The sequence below is a fragment of the Lissotriton helveticus genome, chromosome 8 (genome assembly GCF_964261635.1).
Source record: "Lissotriton helveticus chromosome 8, aLisHel1.1, whole genome shotgun sequence".
Taxonomy (NCBI): domain Eukaryota; kingdom Metazoa; phylum Chordata; class Amphibia; order Caudata; family Salamandridae; genus Lissotriton; species Lissotriton helveticus.
This window is the reverse complement of record NC_136069.1, coordinates 464,222,140-464,236,656: the sequence shown is the minus strand read 5'-3', so window position 1 is coordinate 464,236,656 and position 14,517 is coordinate 464,222,140. Positions and strand designations below refer to the sequence as shown.

At 47.1% G+C, this 14,517-nt stretch overlaps 1 protein-coding gene across 2 annotated transcripts in view; it reads right to left on the bottom strand.

Moving 5' to 3' along the window:
• The window catches only part of FNDC3A (fibronectin type III domain containing 3A), a 1,256,364-nt gene that overhangs the window by 436,616 nt on the left and 805,231 nt on the right, over window positions 1–14,517 (bottom strand). For both annotated transcript variants that reach the window (XM_078657339.1, XM_078657340.1), the window contains one exon: window positions 6,924–7,098. In XM_078657339.1, coding sequence (XP_078513465.1) covers window positions 6,924–7,098 — 175 coding nt within the window. The remainder of the gene's footprint in view (window positions 1–6,923; window positions 7,099–14,517) is intronic.

The window sequence follows — 14,517 nt, the reverse complement described above, 5'->3', positions numbered from 1 at the left end:
CTCCCTATGCACTCTACACTCCCTATGCACTCTACACTCCCTATGCACTCTGCACTCCCTATGCACTCTGCACTCTTCACTCCCTATGCACTCTGCACTCCCTATGCACTCTGCACTCCCTATTCACTCTGCACTCCCTATGCACTCTGCACTCCCTATGCAATCTGCACTCCCTATGCAATCTGCACTCCCTATGCACTCTGCACTCCCTATGCACTGTGCACTCCCTATGCACTCTGCACTCCCTATGCACTCTGCACTCCCTATGCACTCTGCACTCCCTATGCACTCTGCACTCCCTATGCACTCTGCACTCCCTATGCACTCTGCACTCCCTATGCACTCTGCACTCCCTATGCACTCTGCACTCCCTATGCACTCTGCACTCTTCACTCCCTATGCACTCTGCACTCCCTATGCACTCTGCACTCCCTATTCACTCTGCACTCCCTATGCACTCTGCACTATGCACTCCCTATGCACTCTGCACTATGCACTCCCTATGCACTCTGCACTCCCTATGCACTCTGCACTCCCTATGCATTCTGCACTCCCTATGCACTCTGCACTCCCTATGCACTCTGCACTCCCTATGCACTCTGCACTCCCTATGCACTCTGCACTCTTCACTCCCTATGCACTCTGCACTCCCTATGCACTCTGCACTATGCACTCCCTATGCACTCTGCACTTCCTATGCACTCTGCACTATGCACTCTGCACTCCCTATGCACTCTGCACTCCCTATGCACTCTGCACTCCCTATGCACTCTGCACTCCCTATGCACTCTGCACTCCCAATGCACTCCCTATGCACTCTGCACTCCCTATGCACTCTGCACTATGCACTCCCTATGCATTCTGCACTCCCTATGCACTCCCTATGCACTCTGCACTATGCACTCCCTATGCATTATGCACTCTGCACTCCCTATGCACTCTGCACTCCCTATGCACTCTGCACTCCCTATGCACTCTGCACTCCCTATGCACTCTGCACTCCCTATGCACTCTGCACTCCCTATGCACTGTGTACTCCCTATGCACTGTGTACTCTGCACTCCCTATGCACTCTGCACTCCCTATGCATTCTGCACTCCCTATGCACTCTGCACTCCCTATGCACTCTGCACTCCCTATGCACTCTGCACTATGCACTCCCTATGCACTCTGCACTCCCTATGCACTATGCACTCCCTATGCACTCTGCACTCCCTATGCACTCTGCACTCCCTATGCACTCTGCACTCCCTATGCACTCTGCACTCCCTATGCACTCTGCACTCCCTATGCACTCTGCACTATGCACTCCCTATGCACTCTGCACTCCCTATGCACTATGCACTCCCTATGCACTCTGCACTCCCTATGCACTCTGCACTCCCTATGCACTCTGCACTCCCTATGCACTCTGCACTCCCTATGCACTCTGCACTCCCTATGCACTCTGCACTATGCACTCCCTATGCACTCTGCACTCCCTATGCATTCTGCACTCCCTATGCACTCTGCACTCCCTATGCACTCTGCACTCCCTACGCACTCTGCACTCCCTATGCACTCTGCACTATGCACTCCCTATGCACTCTGCACTCCCTATGCATTCTGCACTCCCTATGCACTCTGCGCTCCCTATGCACTCTGCACTCCCTATGCACTCTGCACTCCCTATGCACTCTGCGGTCCCTATGCACTCTGGGGTCCCTATGCACTCTGCACTCCCTATGCACTCTGCACTCCCTATGCACTCTGCACTCCCTATGCACTCTGCACTCCCTATGCACTGTGCACTCTGCACTCCCTATGCACTCTGCACTCCCTATGCACTCTGCACTCCCTATGCACTGTGCACTCTTCACTCCCTATGCACTCTGCACTCCCTATGCACTCTGCACTCCCTATGCACTCTGCACTCCCTATGCACTCTGCACTCCCTATGCACTCTGCACTCCCTATGCACTCTGCACTCCCTATGCACTCTGCACTCCCTATGCACTCTGCACTCTTCACTCCCTATGCACTCTGCACTCCCTATGCACTCTGCACTATGCACTCCCTATGCACTCTGCACTATGCACTCCCTATGTACTCTGCACTATGCACTCCCTATGCACTATGCACTCCCTATGCACTCTGCACTCCCTATGCACTCTGCACTCTTCACTCCCTATGCAGTCTGCACTATGCACTCCCTATGCAGTCTGCACTCTGCACTCTGCACTCCCTATGCACTCTGCACTATGCACTCCCTATGCACTGCACTCCCTATGCACTGCACTCCCTATGCACTATGCACTCCCTATGCACTCTGCACTATGCACTCCCTATGCACTCTGCACTCCCTATGCACTCTGCACTATGCACTCTGCACTCCCTATGCACTCTGCACTCCCTATGCACTCTGCACTCTGCACTCCCTATGCACTCTGCACTCCCTATGCACTCTGCATTCCCTATGCACTCTGCACTCCCTATGCACTCTGCACTCCCTATGCACTCTGCACTCCCTATGCACTCCCTATGCACTCTGCACTCCCTATGCACTCTGCACTCCCTATGCACTCTGCACTCCCTATGCACTCTGCACTCTGCGCTCCCTATGCACTCTGCGCTCCCTATGCATTCTGCACTCCCTATGCACTCTGCACTCCCTATGCACTCTGCACTCCCTATGCACTCTGCACTCCCTATGCACTCTGCACTCCCTATGCACTCTGCACTCCCTATGCACTCTGCACTCCCTATGTACTCTGCACTCCCTATGCACTCTGCACTCCCTATGCACTCTGCACTCCCTATGCACTCTGCACTCCCTATGCACTCTGCACTATGCACTCTGCACTATGCACTCCCTATGCACTCTGCACTATGCACTCCCTATGCACTCTGCACTATGCACTCCCTATGCACTCTGCACTCCCTATGCATTCTGCACTCCCTATGCACTCTGCGCTCCCTATGCACTCTGCGCTCCCTATGCACTCTGCACTCCCTATGCACTCTGCACTATGCACTCCCTATGCACTCTGCACTCCCTATGCACTCCCTATGCACTCTGCACTCTTCACTCCCTATGCAGTCTGCACTATGCACTCCCTATGCAGTCTGCACTCTGCACTCTGCACTCCCTATGCACTCTGCACTATGCACTCCCTATGCACTGCACTCCCTATGCACTATGCACTCCCTATGCACTCTGCACTCCCTATGCACTCTGCACTCCCTATGCACTCTGCACTCCCTATGCACTCTTCACTCTGCGCTCCCTATGCACTCTGCGCTCCCTATGCACTCTGCGCTCCCTATGCACTCTGCACTCCCTATGCACTCTGCACTCCCTATGCACTGTGCACTCTGCACTCCCTATGCACTCTGCACTCCCTATGCACTCTGCACTCCCTATGCATTCTGCACTCCCTATGCACTCTGCACTCCCTATGCACTCTGCACTCCTTATGCACTCTGCACTCCCTATGCACTATGCACTCCCTATGCACTATGCACTCTGCACTCCCTATGCACTCTGCACTCCCTATGCACTCTGCACTCCCTATGCACTCTGCACTCCCTATGCACTCTGCACTCCCTATGCACTCTGCACTCCCTATGCATTCTGCACTCCCTATGCACTCTGCACTCCCTATGCACTCTGCACTCCCTATGCACTCTGCACTCCCTATGCACTCTGCACTATGCACTCCCTATGCACTCTGCACTCCCTATGCACTCTGCACTCCCTATGCACTCTGCACTCTGCACTCCCTATGCACTCTGCACTCCCTATGCACTCTGCACTCCCTATGCACTCTGCACTCCCTATGCACTCTGCACTCCCTATGCACTCTGCACTCTGCACTCCCTATGCACTCTGCACTCCCTATGCACTCTGCACTCCCTATGCATTCTGCACTCCCTATGCACTCTGCACTCCCTATGCACTCTGCACTCCCTATGCACTCTGCACTCCTTATGCACTCTCTATGCACTCTGCACTCCCTATGCACTCTGCACTCCCTATGCACTCTGCACTCCCTATGCACTCTGCACTCCCTATGCACTCTGCACTATGCACTCCCTATGCACTCTGCACTCCCTATGCATTCTGCACTCCCTATGCACTCTGCACTCCCTATGCACTCTGCACTCCCTATGCACTCTGCACTCCCTATGCACTCTGCACTATGCACTCCCTATGCACTCTGCACTCCCTATGCACTCTGCACTCCCTATGCACTCTGCGCTCCCTATGCATTCTGCACTCCCTATGTACTCTGCACTCCCTATGCACTCTGCACTCCCTATGCACTCTGCACTCCCTATGCACTCTGCACTCCCTATGCACTCTGCACTATGCACTCCCTATGCACTCTGCACTATGCACTCCCTATGCACTCTGCACTATGCACTCCCTATGCACTCTGCGCTCCCTATGCACTCTGCGCTCCCTATGCACTCTGCACTGTGCACTCCCTATGCACTGTGCACTCCCTATGCACTCTGCACTCCCTATGCACTCTGCACTCCCTATGCACTCTGCACTCCCTATGCACTCTGCACTCCCTATGCACTCTGCACTCCCTATGCACTCCCTATGCACTCTGCACTCCCTGTGCACTCTGCATTCCCTATGCACTGTGCACTCTTCACTCCCTATGCACTCTGCACTCCCTATGCACTATGCACTCCATATGAACTCTGCACTATGCACTCCCTATGCACTCTAGTACTGGTAGTACTGATGGTGGTACTACTGGTAGTACTGGTGGTGGTGGTGGTGGTACTGGTAGTGGTAGTACTGGTGGTGGTGGTACTGGTAGTGGTAGTACTGGTGATGGTAGTACTGGTAGTACTGATGATGGTAGTACTGGTAGTACTGGTGGTGGTGGTACTGGTGGTGGTAGTACTGGTGGTGGTAGTGGTACTGGTAGTGGTATTACTGGTGGTGGTAGTACTGGTGGTCGTGGTACTGGTAGTACTGGTAGTGGTGTTAGTGGTAGTACTGGTGGCTGTAGTACTGGTAGTACTGGTGGTGGTACTGGTAGTGGTAGTACTGGTGGTGGTGGTACTGGTAGTGGTAGTACTGGTGGAGGTAGTACTGGTAGTACTGATGGTGGTAGTACTGGTGGTGGTAGTGGTACTGGTAGTGGTAGTACTGGTAGTGGTAGTACTGGTGGTCGTGGTACTGGTAGTACTGGTGGTGGTGGTAGTAGTAGTACTGGTGGCTGTAGTACTGGTAGTACTGGTGGTGGTGGTGGTACTGGTAGTGTTAGTACTGGTGGTGGTGGTAGTACTGGTAGTACTGGTGGTGGTAGTACTGGTGGTGGTGGTACTGGTGGTGGTGGTAGTGATACTGGTAGTATTGGTTGTGGTAGTACTGGTGGTGGTGGTACTGGTATTACTGGTGGTGGTGGTAGTACTGGTGGTAGTGGTAGTACTGTTGGCTGTAGTAGTGGTAGTACTGGTGGCTGTAGTACTGGTAGTACTGATGGTGTTAGTACTGGTGGCGGTGGTGGTACTGGTAGTTGTAGTACTGGTGGTGGTGGTACTGGTAGTGGTAGTACTGGTGGTGGTGTTACTGGTAGTGGTGGTGGTACTGGTAGTGGTAGTAGTGGTAGTACTGGAGGTGGTGGTACTGGTAGTGGTAGTACTGGTGGTGGTAGTAGTGGTGGTGGTAGTACTGGTAGTGGTGGTACTGGTGGTTGTACTGGTAGTGGTAGTACTGGTGGTGGTGGTACTGGTAGTGGTAGTACTGGTGGTGGTATCCAAAGTACGTGTTGCTATTAAAGAGAAATACATATCTGACAGCACTTCAAAGGAAATAAGCGAACACCATGTCCTTGTAATCGGGAACACTTCTTTGCAAACACACATTTTTCCGAACAATGATAAATCACATACAAGTTCAATACAATAGACGTCCACATTTCTCAGCCCCAAAAACGCTGCAGACGAACGCGCGCCCTATACATGCAATGCAGAATGGTGAACGCGCTCCCACCATCTGGATTGCATTACAAGGGCACTCTGACAGCTCCTAATTAAAATTAATGGTCTGCCGTGCTCGTAACCGCACAGAAAATGCCACAAATGGCCGACTAACATTACCTATGCCCTATCACATGAAGAATACTAAAAAAACATCACCGCGACGACCAATCACTATTCAGATAATAAAATAGCGCACTGAAAATGCACGAGCTAACAAACATTTATCCAGCATGAACGAAAAAGCCGCTACAATACGGCTCGCAGCTCCTCCCCACTTCTGACGAAGTGGTGACGTCGCCGAGCCCGTAAAAATCACTAAACGTCACAAGTAGCATATATAAGGACTTGCTAGGTACAGAATAACATAGAGAATAAGACCAAAGGGTACAAATGCTTTAATTTCCCTAAAAATGCTTCTATTTTAAATATCAAAATTCAAGGATTTTGTGGTTTAAAGACGATTCAATCCTTGGTGTATTGGTAGTTTTATTAACACTGGTAGAAGTGAACCTTTTTATTTCTCGAGTGAACTTATCCATGGTGAGCCTGTTTGTACAGATTTCTGGAGGATCAACAGAAATAAAGCTGAGGAACAATAATTGACATGTGCTGGATAAAATGGAGAAGGGACAAATAACTAAAATGTGAAAGCAGTGCATGAAACAGCAAGTGAAATAAGGCTAAAGAAGTTATGTATAGTATGTCTGGAAGATAACATAATTCTCAAAGAAATAGACTCAAGGCCCTTAAGGACTGTGAATGTAGGCAGCAGAGAGCATTACCATGACTGGATACGTACAATACCACAAGGAGGAATCTGTGAAGATTACAACATAAAATAGAACCTTCCAATTTTGGCTAGTTGTGCGCCACTGATACAATAATCTAACTGATCATACTCATGCATTAGAGCAATTCACTTAAGAAACACTTACTGAGATTTCATCTTCCATCTCTAAGGTATACGAAATTCCTTCATCGGATGGTGTTCCTGAGGGCTTAGTCCATTGTACACATAACCAAGTAACTCCAGCTTTAATAAGTGTCGGGCAAGCTGGCATTGAGGGAGCACTGCCGGATGTGTAATAAGTGACCTCTTCACTAAAGCCACTGTTTGAAACAAAACAAATTGTAAATAGGAAGGAACTAGATTAACACAATTACAGAATTAAGAAACAATTACTTGTGTTAATTACTTCATCATTAAATCTTTATTTCGGCACAAATGCCATAAAAGAGCAATGCATATATTACATTACATTTCATTATAATAAAACATTACAATAAATAAAACATTAATTTAAAAAGCAAAAAAACTACGGCAATTAAGGAGCTGGATGGAACGAAACATTACATTCATAGGTCAAAATAGCAATTCCAAGCAGATTAATTGTATTACATTACAAACAGTGCCCCAATTTTTTCCTTGTATAGAATATGGAAAGTAGGAATCTACTAACACTAAATGTTATTTGTTGAGAGGTGTTAGTTGTTAGGATTCTCACCGCCTGTGCACTGGAGCTCAGGCCTAAAAGAAGGCAAATGGGTTTAATCCATCTCTTTCTGGCCTGTTTATAACAAGGACAAAAAAGGAGGATATGTTGCTCGTTTTCAATCTGATTGTAAGTACACATAGAGCAATTCTCATCCATTATGGGAGTTCCTGCAGCACGATTTCTAGCCCAACGGGCCAAGGTAGTTTTTATTTGTAAGTTTCCATAACTAAATTTTAGAAATAAAGTTTTTGCTAGTGGGGGCTCTATTTCATCCATAAAAGTCTCATACATAGGTTCATTCTTAAAGTTTAGGAACCTTGAAACCAAGGTCCCACTAGTACTATTACTTATAGTCCTATTTAGTATGAAACTCCAAAATGCCCTTTTTAATATTGATTTGGGGTTTACGGGTAGATGTTCGGGGTTCTCCCAAAAATGTTTCAGCCCTATATTACTTAACCAAATCTTGATGTGCCTTAACCATGGGATGTCACCCTGATTATCAAGTTTAATAACTTCTTTTAGTCCATCTCTATAATCTTGAAGTTCAGGGACATGCCATAGTCTGACCCACAGCATCAATGGTCGAATCAAGACTTGGTGATCAGTTCTTTTGAAGTTTAGATCAAGTTCCAGGGGGACTAAAGGAGTACCTCTCGGGACCCTTGCCAAACTTCGCATGAAGTTATTGTCTAGGAGACTGAACGTTTCCTTTGAACCGGGACCCCATATTTCTGCCCCATAAAGGACCGCTGATTGAACCTTGGCTTTAAAAAGTTCCATCACGGGAGAAGCTGCTTTACTTGTACTTAAATTTTGCTCCCTAAGAATAGGTTTAACATTCTGGACAAAAATTAATTTGCTTTTATCCAATTGGGCTTTCCAAGTAAAGTTGGAGTCCAATGTCACCCCCAAATAAGAAAAATGAGGGACGGATTCCAGCTTTTCACCGTTTAATATAAGGCAGCCTCTGTCAGGTTTTATGGGATTCAGGGCCATATATTTTGTCTTCTTCACGTTGATTTCAAGCCCCTTCTGACTGCAGTATTCATTAAAAGTATCTATAATTATCTGCAGGCCATTTTTCGTTTGAGAAATCAAAATGGTATCATCAGCAAATAGTAGCGATGTCACCTTCTCACCATTCAGTTTCGGGGAGTGATTTTTACATCTCTCCAGGAATTGGGGAATATCGTTTACAAACAGGGAAAAGAGCGTGGGGGCCAGGACGCAACCCTGGCGGACTCCACGCTCGATGGGTATCTTCTGGGTTAATTCACCATTTGGACCCCATCTAATTCTAGCGAAATTCCCTGCGTGTAACTCCCTTATCTGAGTGACAAGGTTATATGGCATACCTGCTGAACTCAAAGTTTTCCATAGGAGATTGCGAGGCACCAAATCAAATGCTGCCCTTAAATCGATAAAGGCAACATATAAATGGCACCTTTTAATCACCACGTACTTCCAATAGAGGCAGCAGAATCTAAAAATCTGATCTATTGTGCTGATATTAGATCTAAATCCTGCTTGGAACTTAGTCAGTATTGCATTTTCATCTAGCCAATTGTTCACGCGTAAAAGAATATGGCGTGAATAAATTTTTTGTAAAATATCCATTAGACTTATTGGCCGATAATTGCAAGGATCCATCCTATCTCCCTTTTTAAAAATTAAAACAATTTCCGCTCCCTTCCAGCTCTCCGGAAATTCTAAAGTGCCTGAGAATACATTACATAAAAAATTAATATATGGTACCCATACAGCTAAGTCATGCTTGTATAGGTCCCCAGGGATTTTGTCCAAGCCTGGTGCTTTTCCTGATTTAATCTGGGTTATTGCCAGTTCTGTTTCACCTAGAGTAAAGGAGAGTTGGTCTGCCGGAGATTCATAATTTGTTGCATGCATATCCAAACATGGGTCATCAAATTTTTTGTATAAATTTGTAAAATGGGTAACCCAAGTTTGTTCATCTAGGAAAACATCCTTGACCACCCTGCCCACCTTATTTCCATTTGCCACTAGCCTCCAAAAGGCGACGTTGTCACGTGCCCTAGCTGCTTGCAGCAGATTGGCCCATTTGTCTTCCTCCCATGCCATCTTTGCGGCCCTTTGTACAGATTTGTAGTTGTTCCTCGCTTGTTTTACATCAAAAGGAGATTTGGCCTTAATTGCAATCAATAATTCCCTCTTTGATTCTCTACAGGATCTGTCGTACCAAGGTTTACTATGGGACAGATTCTGAATCTTCTGTTGGGTTTTTTTGGGCATCTTGGTAACCAGTAATTTTAATTCTTTAAAAAAATGTTGGTGTAATGGCAGGAATGCAGTTGTTGTTGCATCCTCACCCATTGACGCCAAATAAGGGCCAAACGTCCCAGCCAGAAGTGAATAGATTTCACTGAGGATATCATTACGGTCCAATATGAGTGGCCATTTCAGAGATCTTCTATTATTACTAATATGAATCTCAAAATTGGAATTCACCCCTTCCTCAGTTATGCTTTGTTCGACCGTATTATTAAAGAGTAAAGCATCTAATGTCAAAGTTAAGGGAAAATGATCGCTTTCAAATCGCTCCAGTACTTCAAAGTCCAGGAGATTTGGCCAGAGAGGGATAGAAACGATGACAAAATCTAAGTTACTTTTATAAGTATTTCTAGAGAATGTTGGTTTCTTAGAGCTGTCAGATGGTAACCTTCCGTTGCAAGCCCTAAGACAGTGTTCCGTACATAAACTCAACAATTGAAGACCCAAAGTTGAGCATTTAACTGATTTGACATTCTCTAAAGTAGGGATTTTGTTTGCTTGATCTTCTTCATTGAAGATTTCGCTGAGACCCTCAACTGCTCAAAATTACAATTTAGATCTCCAGCCAAGATAACAAAATCATGGCTGGGATCCAGATTGCTCAGAAAGCAGTCTAATTTTGCAATAATTGGTGATTCTCCCGATAAAGGTAAGGGCCTATTGTAAATGTTTACAAGGAACAAATTTTTCCCGTTGGATAATATGACTTTTAGCACCAATATGTCTACAGAATTAGTGGGCACCACCTCAATCTTTATCTTTAGATTTATTTTCACCCATATCAGAAGACCCCCCGATGCCCTTCCACTTCTAGAGGGAATCGCATCAATCCCATAAGTCTTGTAACCCACCCTATGAGGCACCTCAACTGCCCAAGTTTCCTGAAGGAAACAGAAATCAAAGGATTCTATAAAATTTGACCACTCAGGATCCCTCAGATTTTTTACAACACCAGCTATATTCCAACAGATCATTTTTATCGACACAGCGAGATTTGATGGCCTTTCAACAGCAGCCCCAGAGATCTCATCAAAATTGGGCAAAGGCACCGCTGGGGGTAACAAGGGCGCTGCCTCAACAGTTAAGGTACTCCCCAAGCTGGTCATGGCTAATACCTGTTCTCCCGTAACATTTATATCTTCAGAAACATTCATATCATGGAGTACAGTTTTGCCCGAACAGGGAAGCACATTGATATCAGATACATCAAGCTTAACTGTAGTACCCACGTCACCCACAAACATTTTCTTTGATCCCTCATCCCCCCCGAACAGATGGCATCAATCACAATCATCTAGACCGCTGAAGATGTCAAACCTATTAAAGGTTTCTAGGGGGGTGAAGGGTTTTAGGTGATCCATCCTTCCATTCTGGGGATTATATATTTTGGGCATTACGTAGTTCCATACCCTAGGATCTGAAATTTCCACCGGGTGTGGTGCTTGATACATGTTATTTATGTTCTGAAGTGATGAAGGGTGCAGGGCATGTTGGATACTCACAGCGTCCAGGACGCTTGGACAATTGTTTTGCTGTAGATGCTGTATACGCTGAGGAGGGCAGTACTGAGGTGGGTGATATTGAGATGAAAACACCAAAGATCTAGGATAGAAATAGGTGAGTGGTTTGGGAATTATTGTATTATTAGAGGCACTCAACTGCCAGTTCAAAATGAATTGTACTGCATTGGGGTCTCGAAAATTCACAACCACTATATCTCCTTCGATATCTTTGGGTTTGCCCCCTAGCCATTCTAGACGTCGGACATGGGTGATATCCCCATTGATGTGATTTGCAATTGGCCTGTAAATACTCAGCCAATGCATAATTTTGTTTTTTAATTGGGCAAAACCCTCCCGCTTGTTTTGACCAAGCACAGGCACCCCTGTTAAAATTACCACGTAGGGTACAGCCTCTGGGGGAAGTTCGGGTAAGGGAGTCCTTCTGGGTTTCCCCCAGGTATGTCTATTTTCTCCCACCTCCCTCACTGGTTTTCTCAAGAGTGTATTGGTATTAGTGTTGTCAATAGTCTTATTTGTGACACTTATAGCTGGTTGGTCAACAATTTTAGTTTGAGAGGGCTTGGGAGGAGAATGGTGATGGACCAGTGCTGTTACCGTTTTCCCCATGGGTTTTACAGAAGGTGCAATCGTGGGTGGAATTGTAGTGTGGTTTGGGATGTGTTTAGACACATGAACAGGGGTCGATGTTGGTTTTGTAGTGATATTCTGATGTTTTTTACCTACATTATTCCGACCAGGATCGATTACAGCATCCTTACAACCTAATGCATGTTCAATCTTACACAGCCTACTTTCTACTTCCATCAGCCTCTCAATGATGCTTGCAGAGTATGATTTAATCAAACTCTCTATATCTAATAGGGTCACAGAACCTTTGTTTACTATTGATACATTCACAACATCACTAGAGTCCATACTATGCTCTTGGTCTAGATGTGGGTTAGGCTGGGATAATGATAAAGGCAATGTAGTGCTCCCCTCTGATTCAACATGAGAATTATGTAATGCCTTTGGGGCAGTGATTGTCTTTTTACCAAAGTCTCTACAGCTCAACTCTGGTTGCAACAAGTCCCTCCTTTTTCGCTGTTTCTTAATAGGCGGTGGGCCATAGTGTTTCTCCTGGGGTATTTGTTTTGCAGCCCAGCTACGGGATGTAGTTACCAATGGCAGGTTATCTTCCTTTGGCGTACATTCACTAGTGTCTTTAGAAGATGCAGTTGGCCTGGTCAAATCTAATGAAGTTGACACATTAGGTGTGAGCACAGCTACGTTTAGTTCCAAGGGGTCAGAGTCTAATAGATTAATCAACTCACCAGGTGTTGTTTCGGTGACAATGTCAATCAATCCTATGGCGGGGGATGTTGGCAAAAGAATGGACCCATTCTTCATATTTTCAATCGAGCGGCGACGATCCGCTCGCTTCTCTGCCAAAATACTTTCCCTAGCAACGTCAGTTGTGGACTTTGAGAAGTACTTGTCTAGAGTGCCATTCAACAGTACTCCCGCTTTATCAGACATGGGCTGTTCTGATATAACTGTAGACATTTACGGGCGGATGGCGGTGCACACAACCAAAATAGGTCAATATTATTAACAACCAGTACCTGTAAGACAATGAGAGATGCGCCCGGTCCGGTTATCCTCGGTTCTCGGAGGGTCTCAGAGGGTCCGCCCTTAGTCCGGGCTTCGTCCCGGGATAAGTCCCGCACACGCGTCCCGCTAACGCGCGGTCGGTCCAGGTTAAATACGATAGCAGGTATAGGGGGCGGAGTCACGGGAAGAGGCAACAGGTGTGCTTGGTGGAGCTCGCACAGCCTGATGGGCCTCGCAGTCCCGTCCTCCGCGCTTGCTGGGTCCCACGCAGATTCAAACCACCAACGGGGCTCCTAAGTGGCAAAGCAGCACACAATGCTCCCAGTCCTTGGCGCATGCAAAGTCTCCTCGGCGAGCGGCACCCGCGGAGCGGGGGCCGCGAGGAGTTTAAAGGCAGACAGGCAAGCAGGCAAGCAGGGGGGCGGAGACGCGGGAAGAGGCAACAGGTGTGCTTGGTGGAGCTCGCACAGCCTGATGGGCCTCGCAGTCCCGTCCTCCGCGCTTGCTGGGTCCCACGCAGATTCAAACCACCAACGGGGCTCCTAAGTGGCAAAGCAGCACACAATGCTCCCAGTCCTTGGCGCATGCAAAGTCTCCTCGGCGAGCGGCTCCCGCGGAGCGGGGGCCGCGAGGAGTTTAAAGGCAGACAGGCAAGCAGGCAAGCAGGGGGGCGGAGACGCGGGAAGAGGCAACAGGTGTGCTTGGTGGAGCTCGCACAGCCTGATGGGCCTCGCAGTCCCGTCCTCCGGCGCTTGCTGGGTCCCACGCAGATTCAAACCACCAACGGGGCTCCTAAGTGGCAAAGCAGCACACAATGCTCCCAGTCCTTGGCGCATGCAAAGTCTCCTCGGCGAGCGGCACCCGCGGAGCGGGGGCCGCGAGGAGTTTAAAGGCAGACAGGCAAGCAGGCAAGCAGGGGGGCGGAGACGCGGGAAGAGGCAACAGGTGTGCTTGGTGGAGCTCGCACAGCCTGATGGGCCTCGCAGTCCCGTCCTCCGGCGCTTGCTGGGTCCCACGCAGATTCAAACCACCAACGGGGCTCCTAAGTGGCAAAGCAGCACACAATGCTCCCAGTCCTTGGCGCATGCAAAGTCTCCTCGGCGAGCGGCACCAGTGTTAATTACTTATATTCAATAGAACACAGCACAGTTTAACAAATTTCAATTGCGTTATGAAAAGTAAAATAAACAATTCCAATCGCACACATTTTGCAAATCAATAAAATGCATTAATATCAAGTTTTTAACAAATATACATGGAGCATATAACAAAATTAAACAGAGAACCAGGTTCCTCTACAACATCAAATGTAAACTATGTCCACTAGTTTACCCCACTTTCATGTCCTGCCTAACTGTTTATCATTATTTTAAAAAGAAATCGACATACAACATGATTAAATATTTTCTAATATAATTTGTTCAAAAATGGCGTGGAAGACTAAACTTGCAAGTAAAATATTTTTACTTTAATCACAATAAAAAGCAGAGTATAAAAAATTACTAAACTGATCAAGAAATGTTTCTCTGCCAATAAAAACTATGCAATTAGCAGTGTGATGCCAATGTTAGTAGTACAAAAATGGAAAACGAGCGGAATACTACTGA